Source organism: Garra rufa, chromosome 23 (genome assembly GCF_049309525.1).
Source record: "Garra rufa chromosome 23, GarRuf1.0, whole genome shotgun sequence".
Taxonomy (NCBI): Eukaryota; Metazoa; Chordata; class Actinopteri; order Cypriniformes; family Cyprinidae; genus Garra; species Garra rufa.
The window spans coordinates 33,525,648-33,548,226 of record NC_133383.1 but is presented as its reverse complement, the minus strand read 5'-3'; the positions used below and the strand labels follow the sequence as shown (position 1 = coordinate 33,548,226).

The following is a 22,579-nucleotide window of genomic DNA, read 5'->3' as shown; positions in this document are numbered from 1 at the left end:
ATCAATTGCAATCAGATAAAGGTACACATTAAAACAAAGGATGACATACATAGTAGAGTGTCAGTAAAAAAAGAAACCGTTTTGCATATTGCCATTTATTGCTTAGTCCAACTAAATTAGTTTAATTTTCTTCACTAAACTGGCGTCTGTTCATTGACAAAAATGCAGGCGAAAATTCCTTTAGGCTACTAATCGGAGCAGGATGTGACGACACGCGGACTGTGATAAAGACATTTTATTCCATAGCGTTACACAGTTTTCCATATCTATGGTTTTGATGCTGTTTTATGTCTGATGATTGTGTTAGATTACATGTGGAAGCATCTGTTGTTTCGGTTTCTTCTTCACTTTGGAAATTCTGTACAGATGATGTACTATAGCGCCCCTAGCATATAACAATGAAAACAGATTCTCAGAGCACAAATATATTTAGACTTTATCCTAAGTTTAAGTCAAGTATGCTTAAATGGCATTTTAAGTTTATTTCTGAGAAGTACATAAAAAGTAGACTTTCTTATTTTAGTTTAAATGAAGTATACTAATAGCACACTTGAATACTCTTCTTTTTCGTATGGGAAGCACAGACAGGTGGTGTGACATAGTGGTTAAAGATCTTTCTTGTAACTCTTAACTTAGTCATCCGCTCATTGTTAGCATCCTCAGTTTCTGCTAATGTCTGTTTCTGCATCATTTACTTGTGTTTTGCAGGTATGGCTGCTCGTGACGTGGCTCAGGCTCTGCGTTCGCTGGCTTCAGCAGCTCGTGGAGTGGCCGCCAACACCGAAGACCCTCACGCCCGTAACGCCATGCTGGACTGCACCGGGGATGTCATGGACAAATCTGCCAGCCTGATCGAGGAGACCAAGAGAGCCATTGCCAAACCAGGAGACCCTGACAGTCAGCAGAGACTGGCCCAGGTTAAACCCAACCTTAGTTTGAATACTTAATGAGAACAGCTCAACAAAGTGGGTTTAAATTCAGTAACAAAACCTCCCTTTTAATTGCTGATGGGAGACGTGCCTGTTATTTTGAAAAGAAAATTGCCTGTTGTGTCTCTATGATTAGCATAACTGGGGAAGCGTCTTAAATGTACTGATGATGACTGGAGTGTGTGTGTCTGTGTGTGTGTTTGCAGGTAGCTAAGGCTGTGTCTCAGGCTCTGAACCGCTCTGTGAACTGTCTGCCAGGGCAGAGAGATGTGGATAATGCCATCAGAACTGTAGGAGAAGCCAGCAAAAAACTCCTGTCTGATAAAGTGAGTTCACCCTCCAGGCATAAAGACACTTACAATGTCATTTTCCAGAATGCAATTTGCAATATTGTTGTCATCTGGATGGTCCTGTGACTTACATTCAAAGTGCCTTATGTAATGTAATTCGTGTCAGCTGGTCAAACACACTTGGTTACACAAAAACTGTCCAGCTCTGAAGGCTTGTTCACATCAAGACACATGTTGGTTAATGAGACAAACATTTTCATTTGAATGAATAGCTGCAAATGTGTCTTTTCAGACTGAAAAAGCATTTGCATGCTGTCAGTGTGACAGTATTTTATAGAAAGGCGTACTAGCCAGCCAACCAATGAGACTCAAGCTAGTGCTCAAAAACAGACTTGCAAAGCAAAAGTAAAAAGCAGAACAAGAATCTACACTGGAAAGAAGGCTTTTCTTACTTAGATTTTTTTTTGTCTAGTTTCCAGCCAAAATATCTAAACATTCTTAAAGTCCCCCTGAAATCAAAATTAAAGTTTTTTGGCTTTTAGTATGAATATATTAGTCTTAAGATTATCTATACGCTAGTGTGCTGCAAAACAAAGACAAAATTCGCATTTACAAGATATGGGCATTCAAAACTTACAGTCTCGTCACTTCCTCCAATATGAATCAAGGATTTGGATGATATCACCGTGCACTTCAGTTTCTCATCAAACGTTCTGTCCAATCAAATGCTCTCTAGAGTCCGTAGTGTCCCGCCCCCTACACAGAGACGCGGAGCAGATCATATGCACTCATATGTGCGGACGGCATGTATTAAACTACACAGACTCAGCATGATTATGATCACTATTTCGTTTTAGCAAGTTTCATATTGAATCTGTGGGGTAATTTATTAGTCTGTGGCAGTCATAAGCTACAAATGCGGCTTTACCGAGCTCAACGGCTCTTGCCCGAGCAGATATTAATGGAACGCTATTGGCTATTCAAAATTATTGGGCGGGGCTGGGCGATATGTTTTTGTTTCAGTTAAAAGTACGTCACCACATAGAATAACGCTGCGTGTTTCAAGGCACTTCAGTGGACCTTTAAATCAAGAAGGACTGTCTAGATGAGTAAAAATTGTGTATTATGAGTCAAAATTAAGTGCGCTTTTGCTTAAAACAAGCAAAATAATCTGCCAATGGGATAAGAAAAATAATATTGTTTTCTGTTTTTTACTTGTCTAGAAAATCCTTCTTGATTAAGAATTTTTAGATATTTTGGCTCAAAACAAGACAAAAAAATCTAAGTAAGAAAAGCATTTTCTGCATTGTGGAGCCATGTTTGATAAACACAATAGCAAATACATAAACCAAAACGGCTGTAAATACTGTAAAAATGGAAAGCCGCACAGCTCTGCTTTTATGGGTTGTGGCTAGAAGGGATACATCTACGACCGGAAACTAAGAATGAAATTAATTGTTCTACCTATTCGATTGTGATTTTTTTTTAATGTCTACACCTACCCCAACCTTAAACTTAGCCCTTACTATAATAAAAAAAACAGTATTATTGTTGTACAGTGTGATAAAAATAACCTTAGATTGATGTGCGCATGCCCAGTAGCGAATCATGTCTCCCTTCTAGTCTTTACCGCTTTTATGTGCCCCTGCATTTCTGTTGTTTTATAAGTGCCGCCTACTTTAAGAGGATGGATTTGCTTCTTTTTTTTTTGTGTGTGTGTGTGTGCGCAGATTATTGGTGTTTATGTGAACAGGCCTTTCTAACTAGACCATTTTAATATCATAGTCTACTCATCATACTCAACCCTAACTAAAAGTAGAAAGAGCTATCAAGCTGAATTTAAGCTACATGTGGTAAACATGTCAGAACAGGAGTTTGGTGTCAGCGGGAAAATGACGTAAGCAGGAAGTGAATCCAGTTGTGATATGAACCTGCTACACGCATGGCATTTCAGCTTTTTTCAGGATTTATGTATTTATTTTTTACTACTTTCTGGTAAATTTACCAACTCTGTTTTGACAAACAATAAAGGCACATGGAAACTGAATTTCTGTTTACACTGCCAAAGAAGAACAAAGCTCAAGTCTCAAAACCAAAAAGATATTTATTATAAAAGTTAATTCCAATGTTGCGAGGACAGTCTGCACTTCTGACTGACGGCCTGTAAGTAAGTTTTCATATTTAAAGAATTCAGTACTGACTATTCAAACATGAGTTTTGTAGTGTAGAGTAGTGCTTGTTGCTTCTCGTTCTACGATCGCTAATGCAGACATGGCGTTATGTTTATGCAGCCTGATGCGACGCAATGCATAAAAAGATGGTATGAGTCATTATAATCAGTAGTTATGTCCCCACTGGATGCAACAAATGCCTCGTTTATAGTGTGTTTTATTGTTTCTGTCTCGTCGTGCCAAGAAACGGCATGGTAAGGGGCGTAACATTTCTACCCCACGCTGGCCAATCAGAGAACACTTCGGTTTCCATCTAACTCTGAGTTCTTGTCATATTTTGTTACCATTTTCTAAACTATAGCAAAACTATAGTGGTAATGTGAGAAATGTTGAAGGTGTCTGAATAAATGTTTGTTTGGCTGTATTAAAGTTACTGTTCCATTGCAAATAATTGCTTTGATCTTCAGTTCCCAGTGAGCGGGAAGAGTTTCCAGGAGGCTCAGGCGAATCTGAACGAGGCGGCGGCCGGATTGAACCAGTCAGCCAATGAGCTGGTGCAGGCTTCACGCGGCACCACCCAGGACCTGGCCAAAGCCTCCGGAAAGTTCGGACAAGACTTCAATCACTTCCTGCAGGCTGGAGTGGACATGGCTGGACAATCCCAGGTGTGGACAGACCAATCAGTTTTGCCAAGCCGTTGATTCTATACCTAAATCATTCTAGCTATAGAATCATTTCATGTGTGATATTATCCCCCGGTTTCACAGACAAGGCTTAAGCCTAGTCCTAGACTAAAATGTATGTCTGAGCTGTTTCAACTGAAAGAAACCTGCACTGACTGATCTTAAAATACAACAGTGCCTTTGTTTTGTCTCAAGGTGCACACCAGTAATGTTTTTATCTAAGGCCCATTTATAAAAAGTACTTAAATGTCCTTTTGAACTATTTCCTAATCCTGGCTTAGGTTAAACCCTGTCTGTGAAACCGGACCTGTATGTTAATGATACAAGTTACACATTTTAAAAGGTGCTAGATTTTCATTAGCACAAGATCCTGAGTCATTTAACACTTGATTGACAAAGTGGATAGCTGAATATCTCTCCTCTCATCTCTTCCTGTAGTCTAAAGAGGACCAGACTCAAGTGGTCACCAACCTGAAGACCATCTCCATGTCCTCCAGCAAACTCCTGCTGGCTGCTAAAGCTCTGTCCACGGACCCCAACTCACCCAACCTGAAAAACCAGCTCGCTGCTGCCGCTCGGTCAGAATCAGCAGTCTTTTGCGTTTCAATTCATAATTTGTCATTAAGAATTAGCATTAGGGATGTAATGGTATTGTTATTAATATCATGGTATGGTGGTCACATGACGATATGAAACGATAGGTCTTCAGAGCAACTTCTTATTATACTATTTTAATTGTAAGGATTTTCATTATTATTCTTATTCTCCAGAGAAATGATTGTGCAGACCAAACCATAAGGCCTAGAGAGCTGAACCTTTGTCAGATGTTAGTAGTATTGCTCATTACCCAGATCTAAAGACTCACCTCAATCGGCCTATAGGTGGCGCTACAGCAATCAAAAACACAAAACTGCTCTCAACTCCTAGACCGTTTGTCGTAGACTCAGTCTTTTTTGTGCCATTTTAAAGTAAATTCAAAACCTGCTTTTGCAAACTAGTCCTAGGTTTTTCGCCCGATCTGAGAGAAACCAGTGCAGAAATGTTCCCTGGACAGTGAATATGTGACCCTGGACCACAAAACCAGTCATAAGGTTAAATTTGACTGAGATACATCTATTTGAAATCAGAAATCTGAGGATGCAAAAAAATCAAAAATACTGAGAAAATCACCTTTAAAGTTGTCCAAATTAGGTTCTTAACAATGCATATTACAAATCAAAAATTACATTTTAACATGTTTACAGTAGGAATTTTACAAAAAATCTTCATGGAACATGATCTTCACTTAATTTCCTAATGATTTTTGGCATAAAAGAAAAATCTAAAATTTTGACCCATTCAATGTATTTTTGGCTATTGCTACAAATATACCCCAGCGACTTAAGACTTAAGAAGGTTTTGTGGTCCAGGGTCACATATTAGTAAATATCAAAAAAGGGCCACTTTTCCTAAACTTTTGAATGCAATGAGATATCTTCACCAAACTTGGTTCATATGTGTTTGAGCTCAATCTTTGGTTAAATAAAAAAAAAAAAGTTTCTCAAAGGGAGGTATGTGAACAAAATGCTGAGCTTTGCCATTCATTTAATTCTACCCCAATTTAAAGTAACATTAAAGGTCCCATATCGTCAAAATCAAAATTTCCTGGCTTTTTTCATGATAACTAAGGTCTAGGGGCTATCTAACTACCATATGAGTTTCAAAACAGTCAATCCACAGTAAACTGCACACAGCCTGCTTAAAGTAGCTGTTCATTTTCACGAGACGCTGTGACTTCCGTAACGATGTGACGTCCGATCGACTCAAGTCACCGCCTTCAGTCACAAACCAACGTCCCACCCTCCTTTTGTCAAACCCCCAGACAACAACGCATCCATTCCATTGAGCAACAACAACAGGAAAACAAGTGGAGAAAACCCTGTTCAGTCGATAGATGTCAAGCTACGATCATTACACAGGCTTCAGAACAACGTTAATATAAGAGACCAGCGGCACGTCAACTTCAGCCTCTTTCACACAGCGATTCCGGTAAATACACAGATAATGTGTCCCACGATTTGTTCCGGAATTGTTTAATTTGGTTCATTCACAGTTGTTTTCCGGGATCTGTGCGTGCTTTACACACAAACCATAAAGACATGTGACGTTTGGATGTGAGATGTAATGCGACGCGTACGTTTCACTAAACTGAAACTAACCTGAACAAACTGTGCTTCAGCGCTGATAGTGAGGAGCTGGCTCTGCCTGATGATCGCTGCTTCATTCCACTTTGCACGTAACGTTATTTTTCGTTGTGAAGAGTCGCTTGATAACGTGCATCATTACTACAACACTGCCTTTAGGTTCTGGCTTTGGTTCACACAGTTCCCGTAATTTTCCAGAATCAGCGCGCATTGTGAAAGGGGCTTTACTAAAGCAACAGTTATGTAGCTTACTGCATTCGGTGTTTGAAAAAGAAAAAACATTAATGATCATTCTAAAATATCCTGTTGAGTATCAGCTCTCTCTATTGCTCTGAGCTCGCTTACGCTTACAGCATACATGACCGTAGTTACCTGTGATTGGCCTGGTTGTGCGTCACTCAGAAAACAACAGGCCAATCAGAAGAGAGGCTCATGAATATTAATTAGATGGGCCAAAATCGACCTGTTTTTGACAGAGCTCCTAAAAAAGGAGCTGTAAAAATATATTGAGATGGATTTTGGCACTTATACCGCAAATATATATTCTTAAGGACATCAACAAATAAAATAAACCTCCAGAAATGTGTACGATATGGGACCTTTAAAACCGAGCGTGTATTTCTGACAAGCAAAATTACGCTTTTATTATGAAACGGGAAAATGGGAGTGCAGTAAACAGTCAAACGACATCGAATTACCTCATCTTTTGCGGTTAAAACTGACTGTGTCCACACCAGCAGTGTGCATATGTTAGGATGCACGCAGAGTATGCTGCTGTAGCAAACCGTGCTGCTGTTCATTGTGTTTTTAAAGTAGATTTGTTGCGCTTAATAGCAAAGAACAAATATTGACACAGACTGTACATAAAGAGTCCCTGATAAAGATCGATACAGGAACATGCCCTGTGTGAGAATGCAGTTTTCTCTGAATATATCCAAGCGATTGCAAATGTTGATTTTAACAGTTCAACAAAAAGGTAACATTGAGTGAGCATTTTACATTGTAAATGTTGCCTAGATTTTAAACATAATATTGTCAATATTGTTATATTTTCAACTAAACAATAGTTGCAACAAAATCTGCAACAGAACTGGTGTGAGTCTCCACGCAACAGCTGTTTTTTGCGTTAATGAAAAATCTGCAGCTTTGTACAATTCAGAGTCTACAGCCATTTGCTTCCATTCTGAATGAATGAAAGACAAGGTGCCTCGCTCTTTAAGACAGTGACTTGTTGCCACCTACTGGCGATTTTAGTTTTAAATCTAATCACTTCATTTTGCCATCATTTGATTCTTTTTTTTTAGTATGTGTGACCACAAAACCAGTCATAAGGGTTTTTTCTTTTTTATTATTGAGATTTATACATCATCTGAAATGGTGTATTCCACTGGTGTATGGTTTGTTAAGATGGGACAATATTTGGCCGATATACAACATTTTGAAAATCTGGAATCTGAGGGTGCAAAAAAATCTAAATATTGAGAAAATCACCTTTAAAGTTAACAATAAAGTTCTTAGCAATGCATATTACTTATCAGAAAGTTTTGATAAATTTACAGTAGGAAATGTACTAAATCTCTTCATGGAACATGGTCTTTACTTAATATCCTAATGATGTTTGGCACAACAAATTATTATTTTTACCCATACAATAAATTATTGGCCATTGCTACAAATATACCCGTGCTACTTAAGACTGGTTTTATGCTCCAGAGTCACATATTAATAATACATTTATTAGAATGTTAAGAATATGACATAAAAGATGCCTCTATAAAAGGTAAAAATTCATGTGTTAATGAATTTAAAGGGCGAAATTTTATCCCTTAACTGTCACCGTCCCACCTGTGGGACGCTTGGCGCTCTTTTTTCCGTCGTTCTTTTTCTCTATCAAATGTTTTAGTAACCATCATAAATTATATATCATTTGAAAGCTTAGAAGCTCAAAAATCCAAACCATTTGAAAGTCGGACATTGCTTTACCATGGAAATGGTACTTTAAAATCGTTTGGCGGTCTCCTCCCCCTTAGCGGGTGTCATATTACAAAATGCATTACGCTCTTTTAGAATCACAACTTTTTACAATCTTGTCAAAAAACATATCATTGGAAAGGTCTGAGTCTCAGGATTGCATATTTGGCAGTTATTTTGTGATTGAATGAAAATTTTCAGAAAAATTTAGACTTTTGTGACAAAAATGCAGAAAAAATATATATGGCATTTGGATGGCACCCGGTGGCTGTTTGTGGTATAACACCCTAAACAAACTTTGACAGGAACCTTAATTTTTTCCATATCAACTTCAAATTTGGAACATAACTTATTTAGATGTGAGGCTTCAATTTGATGTCAAATTTAGGATAAAATCTGTTATGTAAAATATGTATTTTATATAAAATATAATAAAAATTGTACAGTGCTTTTTGTTTACAGTAAATTTAAACTTCTATAATTTGTTGATACTTTATTTATTTTTTATTTTTTTTTTGAAAAAATTCCACTTCTGCAATAATCTGCTGATTGTCGTCTTTAAAAAGAGACCAACCTTAGATCTGTATTCCAAAGTGTTCATGACTTACAGCAATTGAAGTTTGGATAGTGCACTTTCATGCCTACTTTAAAAAATGGGGGTTAAATATTGTGGGGGCACTCAGAAGAATGTTAAATGCCCCAGGGGGTACGCCACTGTAAAAAGTTTGAGTATGAAGTGCAGCTTACACAGAAGACACTTTCAAACCAAGCTGTTTTTTTGGTAACACATTGGAATTGATGTGATGCAAAATTTCACAGAGCAACACTAAATGTGAGCACATCTTTATAACTTGGCCAAAAGTAGGCCGTATAGCTATCCTAGCTACTATTTGACGCCATCTTTGAGTCAGGAGTGCGTCTAAAATGCTCTGATTTGGAACAGAGATGTGTGCTGTGTGTTGGCATGCTATCCTGTGCCTGTGATAGTAAGAAAGAAAGCGTGCGCACACACACACACACAGCTCATCTATTGACATACATTACATAAGTGGCATGCTCGCTTTTATAAACATTTGGGTTGGAATGAGCACGATTATGTAATAGGCATCTATAAAAGCAAACCTGTGTGTATCGCCGCTGCTGCTCTCTGATGTGTGTGTGAGGGGAAAAGAGGAAGACAGGATGAAACAACAGCAGCTAATGGCTTTACAGCACTCGCAATCCAAAACTCCCATCACTCCCTCACAGAGCATCAGAGAGAGAGCGAGAGCGAGAGAGAGTCAGTGTGTGGTAACACACGTGGGTGGATTGTTCCTCACAGATCTCGCACACTATTCCTTTCCTTTCTAGCAAACTCTAATGTCTCTCTCTCTCTCTCTCTCTTTCTCTCTCTTTCGATAGCGCGGTGACAGACAGCATTAATCAGCTGATCAGCATGTGTACCCAGCAGGCTCCGGGACAGAAGGAGTGTGACAACGCTCTCCGTGAGCTTGAGGTGCTTCTACTCTCTTTTACTTCTCATCTTCTGTATGTTCATCAGTTTGTGTGAGTGACTCACTCTCATATGCAGCGTTTGGATTTTCATATTCAGCACTGATCTCAGTCTGAACCCAACTGGGTTTTATGAGGAGAGATGACACACGCTTTGTGCCATGAGTTGTCCCTTTTGTGTTATTACTTTGTTTATTAAAATAACGTAATACTTCAAAAAGATTTAGTTTGCTGCATGACTTGAAATCCTGTATGATATTGAGCAGCAGTTATTTGTTGTGCTGTTTTTGTACATATTTTTAAGGCAGCATTGTTTTGACTTTTGTTCAAAGCTAAAACATAGATATTCATACTTGTTTTTAGACAAGATTGGAGTCAGTAAGATATTTAGAGAAGTGTCTTCTGCTCACCAAGGCTGCATTTATTTGATCAAAAATACAGTAAAAACAGTAAAATTGTGAAATAGTATTACGATTTAAAATAGCAGTTTTCTATGTCAATGTTTGTTAAAATGTAATTTATTTCTGTGATGCAAAGCTGAATTTTCAGCATCATTACTCCAGACTTAAGTGTCACACGATCCGTCAGAAATCATTCTAACTCTACCTCTGCTTTATTTTTTTGTGGAAGTTGGAATAAAATGTACAGAATCAAGCTAATTATATATGAACAAATCCCTCTGTAAAAATCTTTAGAATATAGACAGGAATAAAAATGTAAAGTTAGGTGTGTGTAAGTGCTACTGAAGTGGAGATTTATGGCTCAGTGTAGAAGAAAAAACTCATTTTGAGAAAACGACCTTTAAAAATATGGATTGTAGTTCAAATCTATTGACACAAATAGATAAAGTGCTATAAAAGAAACACTTAACAGTGTCTTGTGGGTGTTTTCTTTCCACTAGTCTGAAAAAACACTTTATGAAACACCAAAAAGCCTAAAATCTTAAACTTGACAGATGCATGATAAAACAGCGTTCTCTACTGCAGTGTCTCCCCTTAATGTATCCATGCTGATAAAGAGTTATTATTTTTTTAATCTTACTGACTCCAAACTTTTAAACAGTTTTGTTTGTTTTTTTATTTATTGAATTTAAAAAAAAAAAGTTAAAAAAAATCTTTGTTCTAGTGTGGACATACAGTGTTCATTTTATTTGTTTATATTTTAAAATGGACTTAAACAGCACTGAATGTTTAATAACAAAACTTTTGCTTTCTCTAGAATGCGATTTTATGACTGATTTTATTTAGACAGAACTAAAGTCTAAAAGATAACTATGGAAGCTTGTTTCCACCACTGAATAAAAAAAAAATAACTTTGAAGACTTTATCGCAATTCTGACTTTTTTCCTCATAACTGTGAGATATAAACACAATTGTGAGAAATAAAGTCAGAATTGCGATATATAAATTATTGTTTCTTTGTATCTCACAATTCTGACTTTTTTTTCTCAGAACTGAGATATAAACGGACAATTGTGAGTTATAAATTCGGAATTGCAGGATATAAACTTAGTATCTTTGTATCTCACAATTCAACCTTTTTCTAGGAATTATGAGACATAAATGCACAATTGCGAATTATAAAGTCAGAATTGCTAGATATAAACTTTGTATCTTTGTATCTCGCAATTCTGACTTTTTTCCTCAGAACTGTGAGATATAAACTGACTTATATTGTGAGACTGATATGTTCACAGAATTACGAGTTTATATCACACAATTGCGACTTTATATGTTGGAAGTTCACATCTCGCAATTCTGAATTTTTTTCTGACTGTGAGATATAAACGCACAATTGTGAGTTATAAAGTCAGAATTGCTAGATATATAGTCAGAATTGTGGAATATAAACTCACAGTTGCGAGAAATAAAGTCAGAATCGCGAGATTAAAACTTGTAATTCAGACTTTTTTTCTCATAGCTGTGAGATATAAACTCGTAATTGCGAGTTATAAAGTCCATTTCTAAGAAGTAAAAAAGACTTGATATGTTTACAGAATTGCGGGTTTTAGTGTTGTCACGGTACCAAAATTTCAGTATTCGGTACCAATACCAGTGAAAATCCACGGTTCTCGGTACCAATTTCGGTACCAAAGTAAAACGCAATAACATTAATTGAACAACACACTATTTTTTATTAATAAAGTTAAAGAAAAATAAAATGTGCAAAAACCAATGTCATTCGTTATACTTATCTAAATTTAGTTTCAGGTTTTTCCAAGTAATAAAAGTATTTCAAGGATTGTAAACATTTTAATAATTAAATAACAAATAAATAAATTACAGGCATTCAAAAAATGTACACAAGCTTCATCCAAAAGTTTGTTTCTGCTGCTTCTAAAAACATCTGTACTGTTGTCTGTTTTAGAGTTTGCTGGGGTGTTTCATGATCTTCCTCAATCTGCAGCTGTAAAAAGAAAATATAATACATTTAAGTAAAGCAGTGGGCTAAGTCTGACCAGATGCAACATTAGATCATTGACACCAGCAAAAATATTAATTTTCAGTAAATAACAAACCTCAGCTTTTATAATTAATTTAGATAAGATTACATATATTAAGTTAACTGTCTATAACAGATAGAAACTGCAGTATTGAAAACTCTTTACAATATGATTTCATCTGTTAGACAACATGACCTTACAAAAAAAACAGTAGTTATATGGCAATTCTTCTTCTTAAGGTTAGGCTCATTTCAACATTTACTAATCCATAAAATCATGTTAAACTGTTAAACATGAACAAACAAGAATGATCATGTGTTTGTATTGAATAACATTTTGAATTAATGTTGTAAAAATATATTGTTCACTTAAGTTTGTTAGATAATGCATGAATTTGATCTTATTGTAAAGTATGACAAAACTAAACTGGAGATCAAACGTGTTTTATTTGACTGTACTTTTATTTAATCCAAACTGCGTTCACATTTAATAATAAAAAGCTTTATGAACCTGCTAGAGTTATCCAGCCTAGAATAAGAACGTTTTCTGACAGACTGATATTAAGGACATAAACATTGTTAACGATACATTTGTACATTCTTTAACACACATATTTTGGATAAACAGGTCATTTGTGTGTATAAATAGTACATATATCATGTCTTCCTTTTTTCTTTTACCCTAATAAAAATTATGGGAGCGTTAAATAGCTCAAAATCGTTCTAAGGCCCAGCATATTAGCGTTAGCCGCTTATGCTAATGATTAACTACATTACAATCCGACATTCAAATTAAAATATGCAGTGTTCTTAACAGAAGCTCTAAATATGAAATTAAATTGAAACATACCGTACTTGAACTCTTTAATTTGATCCTACAGTCAGCCTTCACTGTGTTTTGTTCAGTTTGATGCGTTTCCATCTTTTGAGAGAACCTAGACGATCTATGATGTTCGCCGCCTTCAGCCGAAAATCTAAAATGTTTGGAGCATGCCTGGCTCTTCCTTGTCAACAAGTGGATTCAGAGCGACCGCATCAGCAGCAGCGCCGAAGAGAACGCAACTGCGCAGTGCGCACCTTTTAGATGGCGCGTCAAGAACCGGGTCGACCGGATAGTCGGTACCACCGGTACTAAAGAAAACCTGGAACCGTAACATTTTAATTTTTTTAGTACCGACTTGGTACCGAAGTACCGGGACTTTTGACAACACTAGCGGGTTTATATCTCATAATTCTGACTTAACTCGCACTTGAGACTTTATTTCTTACAATTGCAAGTTTATATCTCACAATTCTGAGAAAAAAAGTCAGAATTGCGAGAAGTCGAAATAACCTTTTCTTTTTCTTTTTTTTAATTTTGGCTTCCATACTTAAAAATATAAAAAAATATTTAATTTTTAATTTGCTGCATCTGATTTGTGGGTTGTGTGTGCTAACTCTGTGTGGGTCCACAGACGGTCGGAGGAATGCTGGAGAATCCCACAGAAGCGGTCAATGATCTGGGCTACTTTGACTGTATTGACAGTGTGATGGAGAACTCAAAGGTGCAGCACAGATCAGCTTCACAATAAAAAGGCTAAAACTGTGTCACAGTATTGTGCTAAAGCTCTGTGTTAATGTTGATGTTTGTGCAGGTTTTGGGTGAAGCCATGGCTGGCATTTCCCATAATGCCAAGAACAGTAACTTACCAGAATTTGGAGACTCAGTCAGTTCAGCGTCCAAAGCGCTGTGTGGTCTCACTGAGGCAGCCGCTCAGGTAAAAACACAGTCTGTGTGTGTGTGGGTGTAAAACTCATCTCTGCTTAATTAGTCGTCCTAAAGAGGCGGCGCGTGATAAAATGTACCAGGGCTATGATGCTTTGAACATCTGGAGTTACAGGAGCGCATTAAATGAACAAACACATTTACCTTCCTGGTCTCCCCTTTGCTGTCTTCTGTGCTTTCACAAATGCCTTCATGCTTTGATTATTTACAGGCGCTAGAACACACTCTTATGCAAATAGACTTCATAATGGACTTGATGGGCAGTGAGTCATATTTAACTGCTTCCTGTGTGTCGCCCTAAAAGCAGCTTTGCAAAAAAACATTCACAGCTGCCATTTGATTCAAAAGTGCTTCATTTCATTTGTGTACGCTCAAAGTCAGGTTTTTTCCTACTAAGGCTTCACAATTTTTATAAAAATCATAACTCTTGATTTTTTCCTTTTTTTAAGTTTGTTAAAAATGCTTATTTTGTGATGGTATTCCATATCGTTTATGAAGGTTTTGTTGTGTACATCAGCAAAACAAGCCAAGAACTAGCTGTTCCTTATATTGTCAAGTCAAGACAATAGCACTTTATACAATTTAGATGGTTTCAAAGCAGCTTTACTCTCATAAGAAAATAACACAATCAATGACTTCAAAAATAAAAGCACCTTTAAAACAGTTGTAAACAGCTCTAACAAGACAGAAGTGTCTTCAGCTTCAGTCAGTTCAATTTAGTGTCAATGTAACAAAATTCATGAATTATGACCAAATTCAGTGTAGCTGTAAAGACCCACTACAGAAAATAAAACTGTTTGTAATACTGTAGATCCTGCTGTAATTGTAATCTTGTTTTTTCCACCTTATTGCCTTAATCAGGCCTCTACTCTTACTTTTCTTTTCTTAAAAATTTAGGAGCACAGTCAAAATTTTAGGAGCATCTTCTAATCAATAATCAAAAAATCTGATCAAAAATTAGCCTTCCCATTACGAGGTGATTTACAGGGGAATTTTGTTTTTACCTTTGTAATGGCATTTTTCTAACTTTATTAAAAGTATCTCATCTGTTATTTCATTTTTTAGATATATTTTATAAGCTTTTTTAAATTTCTAATTCAAACAAAAGAATAAGAACAAGTAGATTATGTAACCAATTAAATTAAATCAGTATTAACACAATTCATTTGCACTACAGAGGTGGCACAGAAGAACACAAGTGTGGCTTGTAGGTGTATTTTCATATGTTTAATGAGGCTCAGAGGTGGCATGAGTGCAGTCAAATTTATAAATTCATGTTGAGATTAAAGTTTTAAATGTAACATTTTGAATATAGCTGAAAATAACTGAAAAGTTACTTTAAAAAACCAAGCTAAATCTGCCAGTAGGTGGCAGCAAGTCACTGATTTTAATTACTGAATCATTCATTAATTTGATTCGTTCAAACGGCTGATTCATTCAGGAATAAAGCAAGTGACTGTATTTATGAATGGGAAATTAAATCATTGACTAGATGCTTTTTAAAACGCACATTCATTCTCAAACGAAACACTGCTGTGTTTGAGTGGAGATGTCTTATTTCAAAACATTTTTGATGACGAAATGGAGCAAAATCAGGCAACAGTGTTATAGTCAGTCAATTTAAGTCACTTAATATTAACTTCTTGTTTATTTAACTGTTGTATTAAAACAATATCTTATTTACAAACTCCCTTAAAAATCAGTAAAAGCTGCCACTCATCTTAGTTCATCGCAATCTCACAAAGCTCCATTATAAACACTGCACAATCAGTCTCTTATTTACACTCTCTCTACACTTTGTTTATGAAAGGATTTGTGAGATATGTCTGTGATACGTTACTCAAATTTTCAAAAACACGTAGAAACCTTTGAAGCTCCCCTCAGCGCAAACACAAATATGCTGATCGGGTCAGTCGCACATGGTGCTCATAAATATTTTTTCATAGTCTCACACAAATGCGACTGAAATGCTCGCACTGTAAAACCCTGCTAATTAAAAAAAACTAAAATGTTATGTTAAAAAAAAACATATATAATACAAAAATTAAAAGTTCCCATCATGACAGGAAAACAAATGTGTGTGCATGTATGTAGCTGTAGCTGGTGAAAATGTTAAATGTTAGAATTTACTCTATATCTATTGTAATCAGTTTTATATTTTATTTTATATTCTCATTAGCTAAGTAAGTGTGTGTGTGTGTGTGTGTGTGTGTGTGTGTGTGTGTGTGTGTGTGTGTGTGTGTGTGTGTGTGTGTGGTAAGAAAGTTTGAATTGGTTTGTGTAGAACTGAAGTGACAGGTGTTCTGTGTGTCACCCATAGGGGGCGTATTTGGTGGGTGTGTCTGACCCGAACAGTCATGCTGGGCAGAAGGGTCTTGTGGACCCCTCGCAGTTCGCCAGAGCCAAACAGTCGATCCAGATGGCCTGTCAGAACCTAGTGGACCCAGCCTGCACTCAGTCTCAGGTAACAGCAGTGACTCTGCTCTTTCCTAGCAGTCTGATAGTTGCCAACATACCTAAGGTCTGGTTTACATAGTGCGTTTTAATTAGCAGATAACTGATAGGGATTTTTCAATAGCTGATGCACAATATTTTAGTTATTGATGTGGAGATTTTGGAACACAAGAAAGAACTAAAGGTGTGTTTGCATTTACAGTTGTTTAGTGAAAGTGTGACTATCTACAAAAATAATCTACACAATTATGAATTTTGTGTGAGGACAGCAATGTTGTTAAGTTGTTTACATGGATTCACTGTGTTGACCAGTAGAAATCTGCTTGTTTTGAAAAGTGACTTTTGGTCTAATGTTAATTTTTTGTAGGTCTGCCCTCAACTAAAGATTTTTCTGGTCAACTAGCAGTCATTCATTTTAAGCATTAGTCGACAATTAGTCTCACGTTTATTAATAAACCATATAAATCATAATAAGCTTTTAATTGCCTGGATAGCCTAATAAGCGCTTAAGAGCATGCAAAAAAAACTTGCCATAGTGCACCGGCAGATATAATTATGAACAGCAAGGTGACTGCATTAACGTTTTAATAATTTATTGATAAACTAATGCTTTCTTTGTTTTCGGTGACACTGACTAGTCATCTGTAGTGATGCACCTTTATGCATGTTTCATACAATTGACATAATCTGTATTTGTTTTCTATTTGAATTGGTTCATTTAAAAGTAGACATTTCGCTCTTTATAGATGTAGCGTTCATGTCTGTAAGGCAAGTATACACAGTGATTCAAAGTTTCATGCTCAAGTTCAGAAACCGAGATGGCAGAAAGCGCGTCGTGTTTGCTTTTCGTTTACAGACACACACATTAACGTGCACGCTAATGTTAGTGCTGCTCTGATGATTTACAATTTAAATATTACAGGACATTTCTCACAAGTAAGGTAAAAAAGGCGCTGTTCTTGAAAAAAATAACTTTTTAGTTCACTATTAGTAAAGACGCTGCTGCCGATCAGTTTTGAGAGACGCACAGATTCAGAGAGGTAATTCACGAGCTTAATCTCTTTCTCTCTCTATTTCCCGTCTGTGTAAACTTCATTATTAACTGCATTCATTTTAAACATTAGTCGACAATTAGTCGCACGTTTATGAATAAACCATATAAATCATAATGATGAGCTTTTAATTATCTACATAGCCTAATAAGCGCTTAAGAGCATTAAAAAAAACTGCACCAGCAGATATAATTATGAATGTGTCTGGGAAAAACAGCAAGGAGACTGCATTAACGTTTTAATAATTTATTGAAAAAACTAGTGCTTTCTTTGTTTTGGGCGACACTGACTCGTCATCTCTGCAATAGTGATGCACCTTTATGCATGTTTCATACGGATTACATAATCTGAGAATATTTGTTTTTTATTTGAACTGGTTCATTTAAAAGTAGACATTTCGCTCTCTATAGATATAGTTTTCATGTCTGTAAGGCAAGTATGCACAGTGTTGCTCAAGTTCAGAGACTGAGACGGCAGAAAGCGCATCCTGTTTGCTTTCATTATTTAACAAAAGCGCAATGTTTCGTTGTTTTTCTGAGTACACACTTATAAAAATGTCTTTACAGATTCGAAAGATCTATTACTTTTATTTTTACTATGTGCCAGTAAATACTTGAATCTGATTGGCTGACAAACATTTTAAGGTGTGCATTATTTTGAGGGAAACGCATGGCGAACGTAGTTCTAGGCAGCTCTTGATCGCATTACATGTCTATAAAACTTTGCCACATGATTTCAGTTATTTCAAAGGTCCTTACAGCCTAAAACAACAAAATAACCAAAACCCACAACAACACTGATACAACAATGCTAATGGGTTAAGCAAGATAATGTTTTCAAATAGAAAACAAGATTATTTTTCTTACCCCATTGGCAGATTATTTTGCTTGTTTTAAGCGAAAACTCACTTAATTTTGATTAGTTTTTTTCTGAAAACAAGACAATTTTTTCCAGTGTATCTGGATATTTCCCTTGAACTCACAGCTCAGAATAGGAAGTGAATTCTTAAAGGAGCATTTTGACCTAGTTTTTACGTCATTACAAATATCCTGACAAAGTAACTTTCGTGTTTTATTCACCTTCTTCTTTTCCCAAGGTCCTCTCTGCTGCCACAATTGTTGCCAAACATACTTCTGCCTTGTGCAACGCCTGCCGACTCGCCTCCTCCAAAACTTCCAACCCAGTTGCTAAGAGACAATTCGTCCAGAGTGCCAAAGAGGTGGCAAACAGCACAGCCAACCTCGTCAAGTCCATCAAAGTGAGTTTTGAGACTCACAGATCAGTCTGTTTCTGATCAGCAGTGTTTATTTGTAGGTGTTATTATGGTGAAGTAACTCTGTGTTTGTGCTGTAACTTCAGGCTCTCGATGGGGCCTTTAACCAGGAAAACAGACAGAAGTGTAAGGAAGCCACTGGGCCGCTCATTGAGGCTGTGGATAACCTGACTGCCTTCGCTTCAAACCCAGAGTTTGCCAGCGTACCTGCACAGATCAGCCCAGAGGTATGACATTATATCACAGTATATACTATCATTCAATCATCAGTGTTTTTATGCTTTTATTTAGAAAGGATGCATGAAATTATTCGAAAGCAACAGGAAAGGCATTTATAATCATTGTGAAGAATTATGTAATACTGAAGACTGGGGTAATGATGCTGAAAATTCATCTTTGATCAGAGGAATAAATTATATTTTACAGAATTTTCACATACGAAATTTAAAATTGTAATATTTCACAGCATTAGTGTTTTTACTGTATCACATAAATGCAGCTTGGAGAACAGAAGAGACTTCTTTCAAAAATATTTCAGTCTTGGCAATCCTATATTTTTGTATATCACATTATAGTATTTTTTGCTGGAAATTCAACATCCAAAAATTCCATTACGTAACCAACTAGGTATGTTGACTTTAATAATTTTGTAACTTTGTAATTAAACTAATAATATATGATATATGATTATTCATAACAAATCAACACAAAAAACAAACAAACAAAAGACTATGACAGTTTTCTCCCTAGTGTTATATTTTTTAAATTGTGCCACATATTGGAGCATATTGATTCTTTCAGACTCCATTGTCTCCATTGACTACACAACCAGTCAAAAGATTTTTTATGTTTTTTAAAGAAGTCTCTTCTGCTCTCCAAGCCTGCATTTATTTGATCCAAAGTACAGCAAAAACAGTACAATTCTGAAATATTTTTGCTATTAAAAAGAACTGCTTTTTATTGGAATATATTTTCAAAATGTGATTTATTCCTGTAATTTTCAAAAACAAAATATTTAGAAACATTACTCCAGTCACGTGATTCTTCAGAAATCATTGTAATATTCTGATTTGCTGCTCAAAAAACATTTTTTATTAATACTATCATGTTGAAAACAGCTACTACAAACAGAGTAGAATTTTTTCAGGTTTCTTTGATGAACAGAATGTTCAGAAGAACAGCATTTATCTGAAATAGAAATCTTTTGTAACATTATAAATGTCTTTATCATCACTTTTGATCAATTCAATTCTAGCTAAATAAAAGTATTAATTTCTATAATTTCTTCCCCCCCCAATTACTGACTCCAAGCTTTTGAATGGTATAGTTTATAATGTTACAAAAGCTTTTTATTTTAGATTAATGCTGATCGTTGGATCTTTATACTCAACTGTTTTAAATATTGATAATAATTATAATAATAAATGTTTCTTGAGCAGCAAATCAAAATGTTAGAATGATTTCTGAAGGATCATGTGACACTGAAGACTGGAGTAATGATGCTGAAAATGTAGCTTTGATCACAGGAATAAATTACATTTGCTATATATTCACATAGAAAGCGGTTATTTTAAATAGAACAAATAATGTACAATATTTTGAACTAGAGGTCGACCGATGTATCGGTTTTGCCGATTAATCGGCACCGATAGTTGATTGGCCGACCTATCGGTTATCGGCAAAAATCCTTGCCGATAGTTTTTCCGGGTTGCGTTCTTTGCTGAAGCGGCTCACGCTCTGCTCCGCTGTCATAGAGTATGAGAGGTTAAGCCCCAGACCAATGTTTAATGTCAGGATTGTTACCATATATTTGTATTGATTTATATCCAGCTGGTGATATTCTTAGCCAGCAAAGTTGCAGATTTAAAGACGTGACGTGAGAAAGCAAACTGTGTTCATTCAGCCGACAGAATCCTGCCGAGTCACAGCGCGCCATAGTTTTACAGATTACAGATCTGTCCCAAATCATTGTTAATGTTGATAAAGACTTGACCCTGGGCTGGAAGATTGAGTATTGTGCATTCAAGCAAAATATTTTTTTATTTCTGTAGCTCTCATAATGTCTGTATGCTTCATATAGAGCTATAATTTAAGTTTTAGCCTTTTCGTCAGGCAGCGGAAGCATGGTAGTTACGCACTTTATTTTACAATGCCATTTTCCTGTTCTTATTTTATTTTAATAACTGATCAACAAAAATATCTATTAAAAATTAAGATAAAAATTATACAAAACGAAATTCGTTTAAGAAGGGATTTTCCACAAATAAAAACATACAAAGTGATCAGAAATTGTGTCTGACCCTCTCCAATTCTCCCGGCAATAGTCCAATTCATACCACGTCCTTTATGACATTTACAAATTACTCAAACTTCTTTCGTAATTAACATATTAAACTGAAACAAAACAAATAATATTTAAACATAAATGTAAAACAGAAAAGAAATTGTTTCTGAAATGGCTGCAATTAACGATATAGATCGCACTTTCTCTTTCCGTTTGATCTGTTCTTTATTCTAACCTTTGCCGCTTTTTTTGATCATTCTTGAAGTAAACATTTGCCCGTTTGGTGATTAAATAAACTGTTTTAGATTTCTGCTTGAACTACACAACGTGTCCTGTGTGTGTTTGATACCTGCAAGTTATCCGTTAACGCAGCGCTGCACTTTTGTCCGGTTTCATTAAGTGATGTTTCATTAACAAATTTCAGGAGGAGCTCGCGCAGATAATTAACACGGCCAATTCATCATGAGCAATCACTCCCTATCCAATCACTCTCCCTATCCCATTACTACAGTCCCTTTAAATAACCAAGCAGTCCTACCTTCAGCTATCTCTGATTCCAGCATCCCTCCCACCCCCCCTGTTTATTTTCTCCTCACCTCCAGCCAGGGGGGGAGCGCTATTGGGTTCGGGCCAAAGGCCGAGCTCGGACCCCTCTCCCGGACAGCATGCCAAACACGCTTAACTTTTACGCTGTTTATTATATGCAAAAGCGAACTAGTGAAGGGTGGGTAAAAAAAAAAGGATTCTCGGATGCATCGCAATCCTCTCTTCAATGAGCTTGTGTTTTCCCCGCATATGGCACGTGCGCGCGCTAGAGACGCGGCGGGCTTCATTGCACAGGATTTGCACTGTGAGCTACGTGTGCATTGTTTGACAGTGTGAACTTTCAACCGCAGTTTTTTACTTTACACATGCCTTCATTTCTGCCGTTTGTAATGCAGTACTATTAGATGCACTAAACTCGCGCACTGACAGACTTTCACTTGTGGGTTTGTTTGTCCTAAAAAGCTTGATTGCGGATGCGGTTAAATGCACTTGCATTTTCGAATACTTTTATACGAAACTGATGGACAGTACACACAGTCAGTTATGTTTTTAGAGCAGGACAAAACATTTGATATATCGAAATAGATCTGTGCATTCGTTTTAATGCAGCCTGTTAAAGAAGCTACTGTCTACGATCTCATCAGTAATAATCAAATGATAAAGAAAAAAGAACACTTATTTTAAATAAGTAATTGTTTAAAAAAGTAGCCTGCTTATATAATGGAAAAATCAATTAGATATAAAATGTAAATGAAAATGTAGCCATGTGCAGTAATATTGAAAACTGAGAATGTGACGCATGGTTATATTTAGTTGATATTGAAAATCGTAATTAAATTGAATCTTAATTTTAAGATGGCAGTAGGCCTACTGACATACAGAGATTCCAAATATAAACAAAAGGCATAAAACCTGCAATTTTACATATTGTTAAAATGTAAAGATTCACACCACTTTACAATGAGCCCATTTGTAACATGAACTAAGATTGATGAAAGCTGTAGAATAGAAGTGTTGTTCCTTGTTAGAGTCTGTTAATTTCAAC

At 36.1% G+C, this 22,579-nt stretch overlaps 1 protein-coding gene across 4 annotated transcripts in view; it reads left to right on the top strand.

Annotated features, from left to right (window-relative positions):
* tln1 (talin 1) overlaps positions 1-22,579 on the top strand; it is a 145,953-nt gene that overhangs the window by 84,042 nt on the left and 39,332 nt on the right. For all 4 annotated transcript variants that reach the window (XM_073829977.1, XM_073829976.1, XM_073829975.1 and 1 more), the window contains 10 exons: positions 709-917; positions 1,136-1,255; positions 3,858-4,055; positions 4,512-4,651; positions 9,629-9,722; positions 13,615-13,704; positions 13,795-13,917; positions 16,246-16,389; positions 18,528-18,689; positions 18,791-18,931. In XM_073829977.1, the coding sequence (XP_073686078.1) occupies positions 709-917; positions 1,136-1,255; positions 3,858-4,055; positions 4,512-4,651; positions 9,629-9,722; positions 13,615-13,704; positions 13,795-13,917; positions 16,246-16,389; positions 18,528-18,689; positions 18,791-18,931 (1,421 nt within the window). The remainder of the gene's footprint in view (positions 1-708; positions 918-1,135; positions 1,256-3,857; positions 4,056-4,511; positions 4,652-9,628; positions 9,723-13,614; positions 13,705-13,794; positions 13,918-16,245; positions 16,390-18,527; positions 18,690-18,790; positions 18,932-22,579) is intronic.